The following is a 19,971-nucleotide window of genomic DNA, read 5'->3' on the forward strand; positions in this document are numbered from 1 at the left end:
TTATATTATGGACTGTAGATGATGGAATCCCTAAATTCCATACAACTGAATGTTGAGAAACATTGTTCTTAAACTGTTGTACTATTTTTTAACGCAGTTGTTCACAAAGTGGTGATCCTCACTCCATCTTTGCTTGTGAATGGCTGAACCTTTTGAGGATACTCCTTTTATACCCAATCATGACATTCACCAATTTCCAGTTAGGTGTTCTTTGAGCATTCATCAACTTTCCCTGTCTTTTGTTGTCCCGTCCCAACTTTTTTGAAATGGGTTGCAGGCATCCATTTCAAAATGAGCAAATATTTGCACAAAAACAATAAAGTTTCTCAGTTTGAACATTAAATATCTTGTCTTTGTGGTGTATTCAATTGAATATAGGTTAAAGAGTCTGCAGTCTGCTTTTGGAATGTACTCTTCAATGAGGACAGCTCATGCTGTGGCCCACTGATGATGTGATGGATGGACGCTGGTCCTGCACCCCAGGGCACTGGACTTATCTCACAAAGCCCTGCCTGTGGCACCTGCATGCTCATCTAAGTAATGCACTTGGTTTTGATGCAATTCTGGTTTTTCCGTTTCCTGTTTCTTCAGCTTGGTAAAAACTTTGAAAAACCTTGTAACTGTTAGAATGACCTAAGCAGTGGGTCACCTCTCTGAGTTTGGTCTGCTTGAGGTTTCTTCCTCAATATCATCAGAGGGAGTTTTTCCTTACCACTGCCACCTGTGTGCTTGCTCTAGGAGTTGGTAAGGTTAGACCTTACTCCTGTGAAGTGCCTTGAGGCAGTTTTGTTGTGATTTGGTGCTATATAAATAAAATAAAAATAAATCGAATTAAACCTATGACATGGCCCCCTCCCCCCCCCCCCCTTTGATATTTGGTAGTTTATTTCTTTTTTAAAAATTAGGTGATCAGTAGAGTTCCCCAAATAAAAGCATAAATAAATGCCATTTTACTGTATTTTGGACATTATATTAAAAAAAAAATTGTCCTTTATAACAACACATATTAGAACACAGGAAATGTAGTGACATCTGGGAGCATTCACTAGTACCACACAGCGCCACACCCACCACTTTGCAGAACCAATATCTGTCTTTGGCAGTCATGGGTATCTCATTGGTCTTCTCCAGTCGGTGGGATCCTGAGCACTCAGACACCTATGTGCTGGATCATGCACAGAGAAACACTACATGGCTAAAATGTCACAGCTGACGTTTCCTCACAATTCAATCAATATTCTTCATTGGGATCTCCCTAAGTAACTGCTTAGTCATTCCAGTGACCCAGTATCCTCCAAACAGACCTGGCACCAAAGACAGTCAATGCATTAGGTCACCTGTTAGTGTCTAAGACTCACAACCCAGCCTACTGTATTTAAAAACACAAAATTCACAGAACTTACAAAAAAAGAAATACACAAAAATTCAAACACATTCATATATATTTTTGTGAGGAATGTGGTGAGACGCCCTTAACTTATTGTTATTTTCACCCAAATCCTAAGAACCCTGTTCCTAACCCTAACCAAAATGTGGTTCATATTCCCACAAATATACACAAAATATCAAGCTTAACATTTCATATCATCTCACATGAAACATGTCGCAGCACTCACCCAATAACCACTGTGATAGGCCCCAACACCGCAGTGACATTTAATTGGAATAAGCAGATATAGAAAATGAATGAATGAATTATGTATTTATATGACTGATCACAAAACAACTGCACAGTTTGTTCTTTTTGAACTATTACATAAGAAAGTCAACTGCCTGTTAGACCTGGATTTTAAAAGACACGGTCAACCTCACAATGATTATGAAGCAGATCACTGAAATCAGTTGCTTTGAGGCATCAGCCACTAGGTTAAAATGACGTGCACACCATTTATAACCATTTGTATATTCATAAGAACATCAGCAATCAGAAGTTTCTTTTGCATGACATCACTCTTAAAGGTGACGATTACTGCCTGCTGTAAATCAGTCTTTGAGAAAAACCCCTAAGCCACTCAGGAGAAATCGAAAACCAAGCTGGATCCATGACCTCACATGACCCATAGCGAGCTTTGTAATGTATACGTATAGATCTAAAACAGAAGACGAACAGAACATCCGAGACACTGAAAACAAAGACAAGAATCCAAGAAAAACAAAATCGACCACAACTCCAGCTTGGCACACCTCATTCGTCACTGCTCTCCATCTCTCGTACCTTTTAGTACGTCGGAACATTTTGCCTGTTGAGTATCTGGATGCAACTCTGAGCAGCAGCAGTAGCAACACGGAGCGATGAGGACTCAGAAAGCTGCAGGTCTCTGGGAAAATGTCATCTTAATGCAAAGCGGAGCTCGCACAACCTTTAGCTCCTCTGTGGTGTCTGGGCGGCAGTGTGCACACACAGAAGGACACAGAGAGAGAGAGAGAGAGAGAGAGAGAGGGAGGGAGGGAGGGAGGCAGAGCTGGTTTGCTTTTTAAAGAGCAACAACAAAAAGGCAGCAGGGAATTGTGAGTCTTTTTCTCAAGGCTAAGAGGCAAGAGTACAGAGTATAATGAAGTGGTAAGTTGTGACCATTTGGTGCGCGTTTGTGTGTTTCTCCATGTCTGCACGCCAAAAGAAGCTGATGGAGCATTAAGAGCTTCTACTACAGACTGTGGACACAGTGAAGAAGAATGTGAAGGAAAGTGTATTAACCTCAGCACAGAGTGAAGGAATGGGGGCAAAGGTCATGTGGATCTGTGAGTGTGTTATGTAAGAGTTGCACACATGTCGGTTGTAAGCAAAGATCAGAAAAGCATCACTGATGATGCTGCTGCATGCACAAAGCCGCGCTCACACTCCTAAATGGGTGCACTCGGCAGATTAAATGTGAAGCCAGCGCCGCTGAACTCATCTATAATGGATGAGAGATGTGGGATGATGGTAAGGAGGATAAGACTGAACAAGTCCAACGGGGAGCTGTCTCACGGGAGAGGTGCATGATGGTAAAAGTGAGAATTCGGGTGAAACACTTAAAGACAAAAGTGAGACTGACAGGAGAAAACCTCATAGTTGTGGGGTTTTGTTTTCAAGAGGGTGGAGCAGAACTACTTCCCCATAATGCACACACACACACACACACACACACACACACACACACACACACACACACACACACACACACACACACACACACACACACACACACACACACACACACACACACACACACACACACTCAGTGTAGCTGACATAAAAGAATGAGGCAACTTTAGAGGTCCTTTAACAAGCTTTAAGCCTTTTTTTTACAGGTTTTAACAATTTCCTAAACACATTTGTTGAAGCTGTCGCCACTTTTTCCTCAAAACTATAAATACAAAGCAAATGGCTATTTGCACGGCGGCTGTGCGAATAACTCTCATTCCACTATTCGCACAGCAAGACCCTGGTGGCGAAGTCGGGAACTATGAAGGTGCTGACACAGCAAATTTTTCGGCAGCGGTACGAATAACTCTCATTCCACTATTCACCCGGCAAGAAGTATGAGACATTTTTTTTCGCTTTGATGCTTTGCCACACACTTTTTGTTGTATGTATGATGAAATTGATTAGTGTACTGTACAGAAGACATCTTTGGCTTCAAAAAAAAAAAAAAAGATCAAAATCGGACAAATATTAAAGGAGTTATGACATCTTGAATGCAGTATGTTTGTTTATACAAGTAGTTCCAAGTGCTACCAGAGTCTTGCTGTGCGAATAGTGAAATGAGAGTTGTGAACGTGGCCGCCGTGTGAATAGGGTTGGCCAAATACAAAACCACATTTTCAAACGGCATTCACAAACTGCCGACACTCCTGGCAAAATCTACCAATTGCCTTGAAACAGTTTTAACTGTGCCACCCCATCGAAAACACAATGTTCAGCACACTTATCGTCATAAAAAGTGTTTATTGTTTGTAGTACAGTTTTCTAAAAGAAAATATGTGTAACTTGCTGGATTCAGCACTTGCCCCCAGTAAAAATGAATGTACTACAAAAGGAACCAGCACTATATTCTGCACTACTTTGGTTTAAAAAAAAAAAAAAAAAAAAAAAGAATACATTGCACTCTAAAGTTTTTTACAAAGTACATTGGGGAGTGAGGCTTTATTTCACTGCATAGCACCACCTGCTGGCCAGCCACCCCCTCCCCCCTCCCCAAACGTCACTGGTCATCAAAGTAATCTGGCTTGCTTTACCCACACTGAGCTCAATCTCACAGTCCCTGGCATGGGAGGGTAAAAAAATGAAGCTAAAACCCACAGGGTCTAGCAACTGTTGGTAGAATGCTCGTTGATGCTGAACCACTCACATATCAGGACAACACAGTGAAAACTGACATCTCAAAGTGCGACACAGACAGAAAGTGTAGCTTGTTCATGAATCTGTTGCTTATTGCATGGGCAAGACATTCTAAAGAGCACTGAGAAGTGCCTCAAGAAGGTAGCATGCCGAGAACCCTACGACTGCTTATGGCAGCACACAGGGTCACATTACAACCATAGTGGCCAACTACATCAACAAAAGCCCATAGGCCAGTTATGTCCCAGTCTCTCCTTTGACTCTTCCTCCATGTCCTCCTGTTGTTTTGATTCATTGTCTACCTTAAACAACCTGCACACACAGAACAGGCTTATGTGGCTTCCATCACATCATTCGCAACAAGTGTGATGATTTTTGAGTGGTGGTGTGTTAGCGATGCCACTTCTACATGTGTTTGATGAATGAGAATGTATTTAGAGTTTTGTAAAGTGAGTGATTCAGATTTGCAAATTGTATCTAACCACATGAATAGTGTATACATTTTGCCAGCTGTGTGACTGACTTGATAAATTTGTTTGGACAGTTGGCAGTTTTATATGAAAATGGAGTTTAGTGTTTTGGCAATTCTGCCTACTGCATATAGGCAAAAACTGACAGAGAATGCACTGCATCACCAACATTCAGTGTAAATTAATTTTTTCACAGTCAGCCACAGTTTTGATCGCTCTCACATAGTTAATAGTTTCACTTTGCACTGCCTTTGCAATTCTGTCTTATTTCTACACAGGTCTTTGGGAATTGGAGACGAAGCCACATTGGGTCACCATAGTTTAAGGTTCCTAATGCAGCTCAAAGGGATGGCTAACAGTTAGTAATTCTATGCTATGCTATGCTTACCTGATTACTGACTGCAGTTAGACAAATGAAAAATTAAAATTAAACACGTGATGATGGCTATCACTTGTTTGATGACCGTCATGTGGCATTTGTGCAAATTTGCAGTATCAAAGCATATGAAGCCCTGTGAAGCCCGAAACAATGTCGGACAGCAGGACATTCTCCATGGGAGTTGTGTACTGCTTGAAAAGATGTAAAATCAGCAGGGTGTGGTTGTGTTGTAACATTTATTTATTACTTAGTTTGTCCAGTCTGGTTTACACTTATTTGATTTTTTTTTTTTTTTTTTTTTTTGCACTCATGTTATCAACACTGCACCAGTTGCAAGTATCACAGTGTCTGGGTTTACGATTGTGCTGGACTAACATCTAGGCTTGGAATGACTTCCTGAATTCAGCCATTAGAAGTGTATCTGTATATGTGGTGAAAGTGTTGATCTTGGAGAGACATTCACTTATGTTGGCAGTGACATACTCATCTCTGGGCCCACAGCTTTTGAGACTGAGAGATGCCTGGGGAAAGCTTATGGTAGGGAGGAGTGTTATTTCAAAAAAATTGGAAATCTATAAATGTTTGCATGGAATATGGACATATACCTGGAATAAACCATAATAGGATAAATTTTGGGTCATTTGGTTCCAAAAACCCATATGGACGGAGCGTTTGAAAATTTCAAGTAACGCATGTGTCATATATGTGCTGTTGACATAGAAAACCACTCTTTTGCTTATAATTAGTTCATTGTGGCCATGTCATTCTTTACATGTGATGATTATACACAACTGATGTTCCTAAAATAAAAATTACATCGATTTTTTTGTTACAGTTGATCGTAAGATATGTACTGAAATTAGGTTTTTTGTCAATTACTCTTAAACAACACCAGATAGGCTTATTGTTACTATAGAAGCTGAATATAAACTTGGGGCCAAGCAACATTTGGAGCCAAATTTCAAGTCTCTAGGTGCAGCAGTTCTCAAGATATGACATTTTCGTCTATATTTTTGGTGATTTTTGAACCCGATATCTTCACTGGCTCCATCCATATGGGTTTTTGGAACCAAATGACCCAAAATTTATCCTGCTATGGTTTATTCCATGTATATTTCCATATTCCATGCAAACATTGATAGATTTCCAATTTTTTTGAAATAACACCCCTCCCTACTTATGGAGTCATGAGGTCACTGGACAGAGGCTTTTGGCATTTCTGATAGTTTTGTTGGTGCTGCCCGTCTTGTTGTACGGTTGTGAGACTTGGATGCTAACCAGTGGCCTAAAGACATGTCTTTGGGACAAGGTCTCTTTGGAGGGTCTTTGTGTACCTCTGGAATGACTTTGTGTCAAATGAGTGGTTACTGAGGGAGACTCAGATGAAGTGCACCACTTGCATTGTGAGGAGGCGCCAGCTTCAACATTTTGGCCATGTGGCATGTTTCTCTGTGGATGATCCAGAGGACAGGTACCTGAGTGTTGAGGAAGCTGGAGAAGGCAAAAGGGGACCCAGGTTTCACCTGGGTTTGGCAGATAGATGGTTATTTTAGATATAAGGGAATGGGCTGGCTGTGTGCCTGGGTGGTTGTCATCCAGGACCCAAGGCAGTTCTGTGGTCTCATGGATGTGGTGAAGCACAGCGCCGGAGCATGCTCCCAGACCTGACTGACTAATTACAATGCAACCGGAAATACAGCTGACTGCAAATCTCAGTAAAATAAGGCAAAAATAATAGTGCGCCCCCTCTGGTGGTTCATAGGTATGCTATATGGTAGAATTCAGAAATACTATAAATCAGGGAGGACAAGCTGAACAAGTGAGGAACTGATGAACGGGAGTCACTGTTGAATTGTTAGCATACTGATAACAGACATGAAAACAAGAAGTGAGTGAAAGACAGAAAAAATGAAGCAAAAAACAGTACAGAATAAGAAGTGGAGGAGGAACAGGCAAGAGAAGAGAAGAGAAGAGAAGAGAAGAGAAGAGAAGAGAAGAGAAGAGAAGAGACACTTTCAGCACCATGGAGAGCATCCAAAGCTCCCAGCCAACATTAATCAGTCTCAGACAGACTACCAGCATCCTTTCCAGCCGCCTCATCATTCACAGAAGCACTCAAAACCAAAAGCACCACTGAAGGATCCTCAGAGCTTTCAAACATGCACAACGTGCAAATCCCAGAAAGCCTCCTAATCTGATCTGTGAGCTCAGGACAAAAGCCCTCATGGAGGAATGAAGGAGAATCCTGCAGCTTCTGTGTGTGTGTGTGTGTGTGTGTGTGTGTGTGTGTGTGTGTGTGTGTGTGTGTGTGTGTGTGTGTGTGTGTGTGTGTGTGTGTGTGTGTGTGTGTGTGTGTGTGTGTGTGTACTTGTGCATGTTTTTAACAAAGATGTTATGTAGAAGAAAGAACAAGAGGGAGAGAAAAAAAGACATAAAAGAGGAATGGGGAATGATGGAATATGGTGCTCACCTGCTGTTCTTGCGAGGCAATGGCAAATCCTTCTGGAAGGAACACAAAGAAATAGAGAGAACAGGGGAGAGAGAGAAAGCGAGAGAGACAAGAAGAAGAGATCAGGCACATGAACATTCAAATGTGATGTTGGATGAGTCATAAAGACAATGAAATGAATGATGAATGTTTTAGAGTATTTCTAGTAAGTGTAGACCAATTTCTTTGAAAGTGAATAGCTATTCTCAATCTGATTTTTACCCGAGGCCAAAATTTTCACCATCGGGTATTGCAAAGGCTTTGCATCCATCTGTCTGTCCACCAGTCTGTCTGTGCTCAGCATAAGTCCGGTTGTATTACGGCCAAGGTCTTCAAATTTACATTGAGACACAGACCTTGCAGAAGTTCAAAGGTGGCTAACCTTGGCCTATTTTAAGAGGTCAGAAGTTCATATTCTGTTTCATGTTATTATGCTCATATGGCCGAGGGTATTTTACAGTGGCGGCGCCAGGGGGGGGGGCTTGGGGGCTTAAGCCCACCCAATAATGAGCCAAGCTCCCCCTCAGCCCCCCCAATAATTCTGCCAATGATGTGAATAGTGACATATTTGTGGATCTCAACTGCAGTTTTATGCTGAGAATGTCTCAATATTGCGTAACTGAGCAAAGTGATGAATGTGTGTATTCGGTGATCCACCAATGCTGAATCACCCTTCACAGAATTTTCAGTTTTGCAAATAAACATTTATTTGTAAAAACCCACACACAAGTTACAAATCAGAAATTTGTGGTTGTGGATCACAAAGCACGTGTACAAATCAAAGGATATTTGTAAATCACCCTCTGTGCATTTGTAAGTATTAATGAGACAAATTTAACTCCATACTCCAAAATTTTAGGTTTCCTAAATATTTATTACAGCCACGCTTAAAACTTCACTTATCTTTATTTATACCTATGTGCAAGTTTACTGAACTTGCACTCATTCTAAATGATGTGTGTGTGCATTGATACCACATTTTAGAGGAGCACGGGTGACTAAAACATATACCTTGGTATTTATAAAGCAATTTACTATATAGTGTTCATTTCAATGACATTTTGTAGAGCTCTCCAACGTTTACCCCAGCTCCCCCTCAGCCCCCCCAACAAAAATTTCCTGGCACCGCCACTGGTATTTTAGCATTGTGTTATATTTTACATTTATGGGCAGCATGGGCATATATATCTGCCTTTGATTCACTTGGTGGGGTTTTATTAGTGTCTGGTGATAAACATACTGTAAAGCCCTGGTTCCCAACCTGAGGTCCAAGCCCCACACTTACTAGCCTTGATAAGTAGGGGGCTCCAAAGAAAAAGGGGTTGGGAGCCACTGCTGCAAAAGATAGTGGGTCATTTTGAGTAAAATCAAAGTTTATCCAACTTTTATATTTAAATGTGGTTGAGATTTCATGGGAAGTGCCATCAAAGTCCCATAATTCTAAGTCTGCGCATGCAACCCCCCCCCCCCCCCCCCCCCACACACACACACACATCCAATATAAGCAAAAATGAGGATGGAAGTAACTGATTTTAGATTTCTGTGACTTAAATCACAGAAGTCCATATTTGAACTCCTGCTAGTGGTGTGAGGCATGCCCATTACTTTAGCCTGCAGTCTGCATGTCATCAACACTAGATGTACGAGAAAGATGGAAGCATGCCCACTTTGGCTTCAAAAAGTTGGAAATGCAGGTATCACCTTTGTGTCTATAGGGTAGTTTTGACTACAAACTTTAATTTACGTAAGTAACCCCTTAAAACATACTGCATATTCAGCTCTGAAATTTTAGCTTCTTCGGGGAGGTGATGGTCTAGTGGTTAAGCGTTGGGCTTGAGACCAGAGGATCCTCAGTTCAAATCCCAGTCTGACTGGAAAATCACTAAGGGCCCTTGGGAAAGGTCCTTAATCCCCTTGTTGCTCCTGGTGTGTAGTGAGTACTATGGCAGCACCCTCACATCAGCGTGAATGCGAGGCATTATTGTAAAGCGCTCTGAGTGCCTGATGCACATGAAAAAGCACAATATAAATGCAGTCCATTTACCGTTTATAGGTTCTGACAGACACAAGTGACAACTTGTGAACCTCATATTTTGAGCACATGCACAATAAAAGAAAGGCAGACAGGTCTATCAAGTTGTTTGAGAAGTTTTATTGGTAATCACAGGTTCCTATTGGAAACTAAGAGGTCACTGCTGCTTGTCTACAATGGCTCCTTTAACATTAAAGCCATAGTGTGTAGGATTTAGGGGTGTTTCCTAGGAGAAATGGAATACAGCGTAACAATCTGTTCATTAGTGAATAAATACCTGCAACAGTTAACTGATGTGTTTTCATCAACTGAATATAAGGTTTACATGGGAGTGGGCCCCCTCATCATGGCTGCCATGTTGCATGGCCATGCTGATACAGAAGCTCAAAAGGGACAAAATTACTCTGTCTTTTGTATTTTGCAGTGTAACTGGAACACTGAAGACAAACCAGAGGAATTGGTGGTTGCTCCCCTAGACATTGCTGGTTGCTAGTACATGCTCATTGCAATCCTTGGTGCTGAGGAAGATGGTCTCTTGATCAATTCCTGGATGGGGTGGTGGACACAGAAATGACTGAACAGGCGCAGTCTTCATGTGCACTGTTTCTGGCGAACACTGCACGTGGTTGCTATAAGAAGCTTGAATCTTGCTCTCTTTCCTTTCTCTTTCTCCTCTGTGTTGTCTGTAAGCATTTTTTCAAACACTACCACTCTCGTGTGGATCATTGCTCGCCAGCTAGCTCAGTCCTTCGCTTTTTCTTTCCAGGTCTTCCAGTTGATGGAGCAGCTTTAGGAGGTCCAGTTGTGCTTCAGGAGGTTCTTGTAGCGTTTCTTCTGCCCTACTCTGGACTTTTTCTTCACTCAGCTGGAGGTAGAAGATCTGTTAGCACAGGCTAATGAGCTTGAAAACCCTCATTTTGTGTGAAATAGAGGATCAAACATATTGTTTATCACAGAAAGGCAATGGCCCCATGTTAGACTGGCGTCCTGTCCAGGGTGTACTGCACCTGTTGCCCAGTGATTGTTGTGGTGCTCCAGCAACCCAGTGACCCTTAACTGGAGTAAGTGGGTGTTGAAAATGAATGGATGAATTAATGAAAAAAGGCAAAAGAGTATGAATCTCCATCACAAAAGAAGGAAAAAAACATGAAGAGAAATGGTGATCTGCATTCTGTTACCCCACCACTAGAGGACACTAAATCCTACACATTGTAGCTTTAACAAGGTAAAACTATAACATAAGTGTATCCTGGTTTGCTTTGATGGTAATATATGTAACTGTTTCTAGTTTGTAGCTTTCAAAGCTTTCTACCACTGTTTTCTCTCTTTCTCTCTCACTCTCTTCATCCTTGCACCATCCCCACCTGCTGAGTCCAGATGGATGGAGAACACTGGGTTGAAACAGCAGCAGACACTTGCAGCACAGAGTGAAAACAACATGAGTGTTGCCAAATCTTATGCCAGCACATCCTTGATTTTAAAGCCCTGCCTGCTGAGATACAGAGGGACAAATGAGAAGCAGTAAGGGTGGAGCAGAGACACAGAGAGAGAGACAGAGAGAGAGTTATTGTTGAGCCTTCTGGCTTCAAGCTGCATGTGCTGAGATGATAATGAGTGTGTGCAGTGTGAGCTGTTTAACGGTATGTATGTACTTGCAAATGTAGTTAATGCCTGAGCTGCTTCACACCTAATCCTCTGAGAAACACCTTCAGGTTGTTCACGTGCTGTTAACATCACATCCAGCTCCTGGCAACCACAGTCAATGTAATTATTAGATTAACCTTCAGATAATGATTTTGTGTGAGTGTGGAGTGGAACAACTGCTGCTAATCTCCTTTTAAACACATAGTATGAGTCGTATTGTGGCTTTTCAACACTGCAAGGTCAGACTGAGCAGAAGAGCGTCACAATAAAACAAAACAATAAAGTACCCGAGAGGCTGTTCTTTCCTCACTGCAGGATAATCAACTATCCACGAGCTGGCCGTCACGTGTGTTTAGATGTCCACAAAAGGCAAAGCTGACATTAGAATGACAGCTAAACAGTCAACCATTTGATCTCTCCTCACATGTCCTTCATTGATCAGACGAATTGATCCAGAGGGTACAGAGGCTGAGAGAAGATAACGTTATCAAGAGGCACAAAGAGAGAATACTTGATGGCAGAGTGGTTTAAGTATTCAAACACACCTGCCAGTCACCACTACGGGAATTCAGTCCAGTAAGCACAACGGCATTAAAAACATGTTTCATGCACACACACACACACACACACACACACACACACACACACACACACACACACACACACACACACACACACACACACACACACACACACACACACACACACACACACACACACACACACACACACACAGCAAAAATTCTGGTTCTGTTTCATATTCACTCGTATAGTGCGGTTATATGTTCAGGCCTATTTGACTGGTTGACTTAATGAATACTTTAGCAGGGGTGGTGACCGGGTAGTTAGTGTACTTGGTATTGGCACAGAAGGCTCCCAGTTCAAACTCCACCCCTGCCCCATTTTTCCATGTAATGTGTAGTTTTGACAGGAAGAATATCCGGTGTAAAACTTGTGTGCCAAATCAACATGCAGATCTGCTGTGTTGACAACGAATGGAAAAACAAGGGAGCAGCTGAAGGGATTTAATGAACACTTTAATTTAATTATAATCATGAGGAACAAGTAGCATATAATTGAAACTCTTAAGTTATGGGAACAACTGACTTTTTAATTTATGAACTCAAAAACTTTGTGGCAATTGATTGCCTCAGTAATTTTGAGTTCTGCTAACTTGTTCGGGTTTGCAGTGTGCTCCCCTAGTGAACTGATTGCTTGTGCTCTTATTTCCATTGTCTTTACTTACTATCATTATGGCTTCCAGTTTCACAAGCACTCCTACTTCCTTGTTAATAGAATCAGACACTATACATAAAAATTTTATGTTGTCCACAGACCTCCACCGCAGCACCAGGTTGTCTTGCTCCCATGTCTACTCTCTTGTGTGCCTTCCTTGTGTTTGACCCACAGATGCTGACCTCACTACCTCTATGTGTTACCTGAATTTAGCCTGCCATTTCCTGATATATCATAGTGGTACTATTGCTAGCCATATATTGACCCTCTGACTCTTAACTGGATTACTCAGTTGCTGCTTCCCTCATGGACATGGTTGCTGGATGGACTGTCTTCCTGTGTACCAGTCTCTCATGTATGTCTTTAACTATCACCCTTGCCTGCTTCCACCTGGATAATTTTGCTGTACGGGCGCCCTCTGTTAGATGTACTAACCATTCCAATACCTTCTGTGCAAAATAAAATCAGCTTTTACCAAACACCATTATTGTTCTCTGCTCTGGGGCCATTAGTCCAGTCATAATAGGTACCCCACTGAGACTGACTCTGTGGTAATACATTATTTTTTAAAAATGTAACATAGAATAAAATTACACAATACACTTAATTTTTGTTTAATACTCCTACATGTCATGATTCTGCCATTTGGGGGGGGGGGTCCTGTCATAACTTGTACTGTTATATGCTTCCTTGCTTCTGTATTTATTCTGGTCATGCTCATGTTATCATTGGTTTTGTTTCTGTTCATCATTCAGTTATTTTTTTCTGTTAGTGAGTTTGTAGTTTCTGGTTTTGTTTCATTTACCTTCTGTATGTTGTAATCAGATTATTGTTGTGAAAGTGTAGGAACACGGACCCACAACAGGGGGGCGCAAATGAACGGACAATGGAGAAAGTCAAATAACAAAGCTTTACTGTTGTGAATACGCACAACAAACACAACAGATTACAATTGTGGTTATAACCAATTCCAATGGTGTCGTGTGGGCAGGCTCGACGATAGGAGACGTCTGTCCGAGTCGAACCGGAACCACCCGATTTCCTCCGCCACCGAACCCCGGGAATACTGGAGCCGCCAAGTCCCGAACTCCCAGGTGGCCACTGCCTCCGCTCGTCGGATCCGGTACTGCTGGCGAGGAACAGAAACAGTCAGATGTGGGTGCAGCTGCACCCAGCAACACGTAGGGTGGAAACACCACCTCCACCTCTAATCACCAACAACACTGTAGTGCAGGAATGCGAGTACTTATCCCAAAATACAGTCTCCTGCTGTTCTTCTCTCTTTCTGTGCAAAGGCAAAAGTATTCAATAGTCAGAAGACAATTTGTTGGACTGGATACGTTACCTCCTTGGTAGAGCGATATCTCGGCAATGAGGTGGAGATGCTGTCCAGCTGATATACCCCTCTGCTGATGGATGTCAGCTGTCTCGGTTGATAGGTGACAGCTGTCACCTTGGCTGCTCCTGTGAGGCGGCAGCGCCCTCTGGTGCCTGGAGCCCGCACTCCAGGCAGGGCGCCCTCTGGTGGTGGTGGGCCAGCAGTACCTCCTCTTCAGCGGCCCACACAACAATTATGTTCCTTTAGTTAGTTATTGCATTGTCTGTTTATAATTTACAACCCCAATTCCAATGAAGTCGGGACATTGCGCGAAATGCAAATAAAAACAGAATACAATGATTTGCAAATCCTCTTCAACCTATATTCAACTGAATACACCACAAAGACAAGATATATAATGTTCAAACTGATAGTTTTTTTGTTTTTGTGCAAATATTTGCTCATTTGGGTATACATCACCTTTCCTTCTAATAACACTCAATAAGCATTTGGGAACTGAGGACACTCATGATTGGGTATAAAACATTGAGATTGAGAGAGATTGAGATTTGATTCATTGTCATTGTCATTACACGAGTGCAACAACAACGAAATTGCGTCCACACTCCAAATACCACAGACAAGATACAGCAATTAATCCACAATTATTACTTGTTTACCGTAATAATGGCACATAATGGCATAAAAGAAGTATCCCCAAAAGGTTCAGCCGTTCACAAGCAGAGATGGGGCGAGGATCACCACTTTGTGAACAACTGCGTGAAAAAATAGTCCAACAGTTTAAGAACAATGTTTCTCAAAGTTCAATTGCAAGGAACTTAGGGATTCCATCATCTACAGTCCATAATATAATCAGAAGATTCAGAGAATTGGGAGAACTTTCTACACGTAAGCGGCAAGGTTGAAAACCAACATTGAATGCCTGTTACCTTCAATCCCTCAGGCGGCACTGTGTTAAAACTGTCATTATTCTGTAAAGGATCTTATTGCGTGGGCTCAGGAACACTTCAGAAAACCATTGTCAGTTAACACAGTTCATCGCTACATCTACAAGTGCAAGTTAAAACTCTACCATGCAAAGTGAATGCCATACATCAACAACATCCAGAAACACCATCGCCTTCTCTGGGCCCAAGCTCATTTAAAATGGACAGACGCAACATGGAAAAGTGTGCTGTGGTCTGATGAGTCCACATTTCAAATTGTTTTTGGAAATCATGGACGTCATGTCCTCCGGACAAAACAGGAAAAAGACCAACCAGATTGTTACCAGCACAAAGTTCAAAAGCCAGCATCTGTGATGGTATGGGGGTGTATTAGTGCCCATGGCATGGACAACTTACACATCTGTGATGGCACCATCAATGCTGAAAGGTACATCCAGGTTTTGGAGCAACACATGCTGCCATCCAAGCAACGTCTTTTTCAGGGATGTCCCTGCTTATTTCAGCAAGACAATGCAAAGACGTGCGGACGGATTCGCGCGTCACGACGCAGCTGCTCATGGTGCGGGACAAACAACACCTCCGTGTTGGAAGTCTCACAGGACAAGTTGGAACATGCCCAGCTGTTAAACAATTTCTCGGATACTCACTCGACTGAAAAGCCACCGAAAGCCATCTGAATCTTACGAATGGTTTCCAACAAGGAGGTGTTGTTTGTCCCACGCCATGAGCGGCTGCGTCGCGCGAATCCGTCCGCACGTCTTTCATTACAAAATCTCCTTTAACAGTGGAATGTGCCGATAAAGTGCTGATCCCTACCTCTTCTGAAACTTCTCTGCTAGTCACACGATGTCCTGCATCAACAGAGCCTTAAATTTGGAAATGATCTGCTCGTTCCAGCCTGTCGATGGCCGCTCAGGGCGCGGTGCTCCCTCCGCCGCCGTGGGCTGTTTTTAATCCAGTTTTAATAGTCCTTAATCCACGTGATACTGATAGAATCTTCACCGAAAGCCATCTGAATCTTCCAAATGGTTTCCATCTGGCTGTCTGGCAGAGTTTCTGAAAAAAATTTTCATGGAACAAAGCGGCAGTCGCTCCGCCATTCCTAAACAATAAAAATCTGATGAGGGGGGTGGACCAGTGCTCACTCAAAGCCTGCCCACAGGCGAATGATGCAACCGACAGGGGCATGTACACGAAGGTTCAAGCTTGTCTGATGCAAGCGCACATGATTCAAATCCATATAGTTTTTGAAAAAAATAAAAAGGTCGGATAGTTTTCTCACAGACCTCGTATTCAATTGAATATAGGTTAAAGAGGATTTGCAAAACATTGTATTCTGTTTTATTTACACTTTACACAATGTCCCAACTTCATTAGAATTGGGTTTGTATTGTGTTGTCCTTCATTGTACTTACATTGATACTTTAGCCATGTGTGTAGTTCTGTCTTAGTAGTTTGTTGTGTCATGTTGTCTTCATTTATTGAATGACCTTTGTTTTCACTCAGGTCACTTAAGTCTTAAGTTTGGTTTTGTTCATCTCGTCTTGGGTAATTCTGATCACTGGGTTTGTTCTGTATTTATTCTTTAGTCAGTATCAGTTCTGTTTTGGTTTTGGGTCATAGTCTTTTATTTGCTTATGTTTCTTTTTAGGCTGGTCATGTTATTTCCTTGGTTGCTCCCTTTGTTTTGTTCACATCACTTATTGTAGGTCTTTGGGCATGTCATGTTTTTCACCATTGGTTTTTCTGTCACTTATTTATCTTGCTCCAGTTTGCGTTGCTTTTTGTCTCACTGCACCCTCTTGCACCTGCCCTTGTCTTTTGCGGTCCGGCCCCTTCCAGAACCTTCCTCACACCTGTTCCTCATTTCAAGTCCTGATTAGCCTGCCATTATTTAAGCCCTCGCAGTTATACAGTCCCTCGCCAGATTGTTGAATGTTATTCACTTTCCAGCCTCAGTCTCCCGCTTGTCTGTACCTTTGCTTCGCTGCTGTACCGAATCCCTGCTTGCTTTTCCTATTAAACCAAATTCTAACTGCATTCGCTGTGAGAGTTTGCATTTGTGTCCACCCAGTGCCATGCCTGACACTGCAAAGGAAGAAAGGTAACAAATGTGGGCAACCACATTATTTTTGATACGTGTAGCATTTTTTTAATTTTTCATTTATCACTTATTTTGGATATTACTACATATAATATAAAATTGTTGCACATTCTAATGCTCACATGATGCTGACAAGCTTATTTACACTGTATATGAAAAAATAAGCTTGTATCATCCTATAATAAAACCTAATAAGAACCTGTTTTTTGTGATATTATGTGGCCTGAGCTTAAGCACTTTAAACAAGAAAAGCTGAGACTCCAAACTGTGACTAATCGTCAGTGTTGTAAGAGCTGTGCAATGACTTATTTATTAAATCCTCAAGTGACATGCCCTTTATTAACAATGACAAAAAATCTATTAAAGATGTCTGATGTCACTTGCATGTGATATTTCTTCATAATTACCGTCAGATAGCACAGACCAAAATTTTCCACACAAGCCTCATTTTCCTGCTGCTAATTTGTAGAAAAAGGTCAGAGATGTTGGGAAGGTGTCGTAGCATGGACCCACAACAGGGGGCGCAAAAGAACGGACAATGAATAAGCCAAAAAGTAACAATTTAATGTTGTGACAACACACAACTAAACACACAAAATTTGTAAAGTCAATTAACACCAGGTGACGTGTGGGGAGGCTCGAAGATAGAAGACCCCCGACGAGAGAGGAGCCGCGTCCCACACGGCTTCCACCACCAACGGTCTGAAGAACACCGGAGCCGCCAAGTGTCGAGTCCCCAGGTGGCCTCTGTCTTCGGCTGTCGACCCTGGTACTGCTGGCAGACAGCAAAGACAAGATGAATGAGTGTGAATCCGCACACTCAGTAATCCACAGTCTGCACTCAGTTAGGAGGGAGCACCTCCACCTCCAATCACACACTCGTGCAGCTCCTGTTTAAACCACTTATCTGGTTTGGGGTGTGAGGCGAAGCCGTCGCTGTCACACCAAACGCCAATCCCACAGATAAGGCAGAACACCACAGGATAACCAATCAATCAATCAATCAATCAATTTTTTTTATATTGCGCCAAATCACAACAAACAGTTGCCCCAAGGCGCTTTATATTGTAAGGCAAGGCCATACAATAATTATGTAAAACCCCAACGGTCAAAACGACCCCCTGTGAGCAAGCACTTGGCTACAGTGGGAAGGAAAAACTCCCTTTTAACAGGAAGAAACCTCCAGCAGAACCAGGCTCAGGGAGGGGCAGTCTTCTGCTGGGACTGGTTGGGGCTGAGGGAGAGAACCAGGAAAAAGACATGCTGTGGAGGGGAGCAGAGATCAATCACTAATGATTAAATACAGAGTGGTGCATACAGAGCAAAAAGAGAAAGAAACAGTGCATCATGGGAACCCCCCAGCAGTCTAAGTCTATAGCAGCATAACTAAGGGATGGTTCAGGGTCACCTGATCCACCCCTAACTATAAGCTTTAGCAAAAAGGAAAGTTTTAAGCCTAATCTTAAAAGTAGAGAGGGTGTCTGTCTCTCTGATCTGAATTGGGAGCTGGTTCCAGAGGAGAGGAGCCTGAAAGCTGATAGCTTAGAACTGCATTCCCAGGTGATCACCGTCCCCGACTGTCGGATCTGGTACTGCTGGCGAGGAGCACAAACAATGAGACGTGGGTGTGTGCACACCCAGTAACAAAAACAGTCAGAAGGTGGAAGGTCACCTCCACCTCTAACACACACTCGTGCAGCTCCTGTCAAACACTTATCTGGTTGGGGTGTGAAGCGAAGCCGTCGCGGATTACGCCAACCTCACTGATAAGGCACTCCACAGGAAAGCAGCTGCAAAATGAATTCAGACTAGGACACAGTTAGTTTCTGGCTGAGGATATTACCTTCACAGGAGATGATGTCCGGTCTTTATGGAGTGAGATGATGTAGAGTAGATGGGTGACAGCTGTCAAGAGATAATGAGTGACAGCTGTCACCCCCGGCTGTGTCCGTGGCAGCGGCGCCCTCTCGTGCCTGAAGCCCGCACTTCAGGTAGGGCGCCCTCTGGTGGTGGGCCAGCAGTACCTCCTCTTCAGGCGGCCCACACAACATAATCAACATAAAGCGTCCTTTTTTAAAATCCAAAACAGTGTCTAAACATGAACAAAAGTCCCTCCCTTTGTACATACTGCGCCATGAGAGCTCCTCTCCCCCACTGAGTCTTGGCGATCAAATTACAGCCACAAAGAAATTAAATTAAATAATGTTAAAATTACTTTGTTTTGTATTTGTGTCAAGTGGACAAGTCACTGTAACGTCCAAAGTGAACATGAACTACACTACCCACAATGCTCCCTGCGACGACTGGCCAATCACATTTTGCACTTAATGATGACATCATCAGCAAGCAACAGCCAGCCACTCTGCTCAGTGGCTACAAACACACAACAAACGGACTAAAATGTTTGATTTTAGGGTTTACTAATGTTTTAGACCGTTAAACTTTACCAGCAAAGAAAATGTTATCGGACTGAAAACTAAATTTATCGGAAGATAATTGGTCCGATGATGGTTTTAAAACTTATCTGAAAAGCAAAAACATTAGCTTCGATAATTATCTGCTATCAGATTATCTGAACTGTGCCCAGCACTGTCTAAGTGATAGGTGGTTGTGGCTGGTTTAAAATTTGCCAAGCATCAGGGCCCCTTTGTGGCCTGGAGCCCCAAGCAGTTGCCTGCCTTGCCTTTTGGCAAGCAATGGCCGTGGACGTGCCTGCTGATTACAGTTCTGCTTTATCACAGGAAATGATGCTCTGTTTTAATCCAGCTTTATCCACTGGGGCAAGTTCGAGTTTATAAAACACTGTCCAATCCACTTAAGGCAATGACAGGATACTGTTGACAAGGGGGTGGGGGGGGAGACAGCATGAAGATGTATAAAAAAAACTGAATTTTATCTGCAGGGTGAGTGTGCCACATCTTAGAATATCTGTCATATACAAACATTTATCCCTGATTTGACTTGACTTGTTTCCTGTTTGTAGTTGTGCTGAAATATGAAGATCATTTGTC

At 42.5% G+C, this 19,971-nt stretch overlaps 1 protein-coding gene across 7 annotated transcripts in view; it reads right to left on the reverse strand.

The window, feature by feature from the left end:
• LOC117527498 (microtubule-associated serine/threonine-protein kinase 1-like) overlaps positions 1 to 19,971 on the reverse strand; it is a 91,106-nt gene that overhangs the window by 61,628 nt on the left and 9,507 nt on the right. For 4 of the 7 annotated variants that reach the window (XM_034189877.1, XM_034189879.1, XM_034189878.1 and 1 more), the window contains exon 2: positions 7,641 to 7,672. In XM_034189877.1, the coding sequence (XP_034045768.1) occupies positions 7,641 to 7,672 (32 nt within the window). Of the gene's footprint in view, positions 1 to 2,215; positions 2,389 to 7,640; positions 7,673 to 19,971 lie in introns of those variants that run through there. The other 3 variants (XM_034189881.1, XM_034189880.1, XM_034189876.1) reach the window with 2 other exon arrangements.

This window comes from Thalassophryne amazonica, chromosome 16 (assembly GCF_902500255.1).
Source record: "Thalassophryne amazonica chromosome 16, fThaAma1.1, whole genome shotgun sequence".
NCBI classification, from domain to species: Eukaryota; Metazoa; Chordata; class Actinopteri; order Batrachoidiformes; family Batrachoididae; genus Thalassophryne; species Thalassophryne amazonica.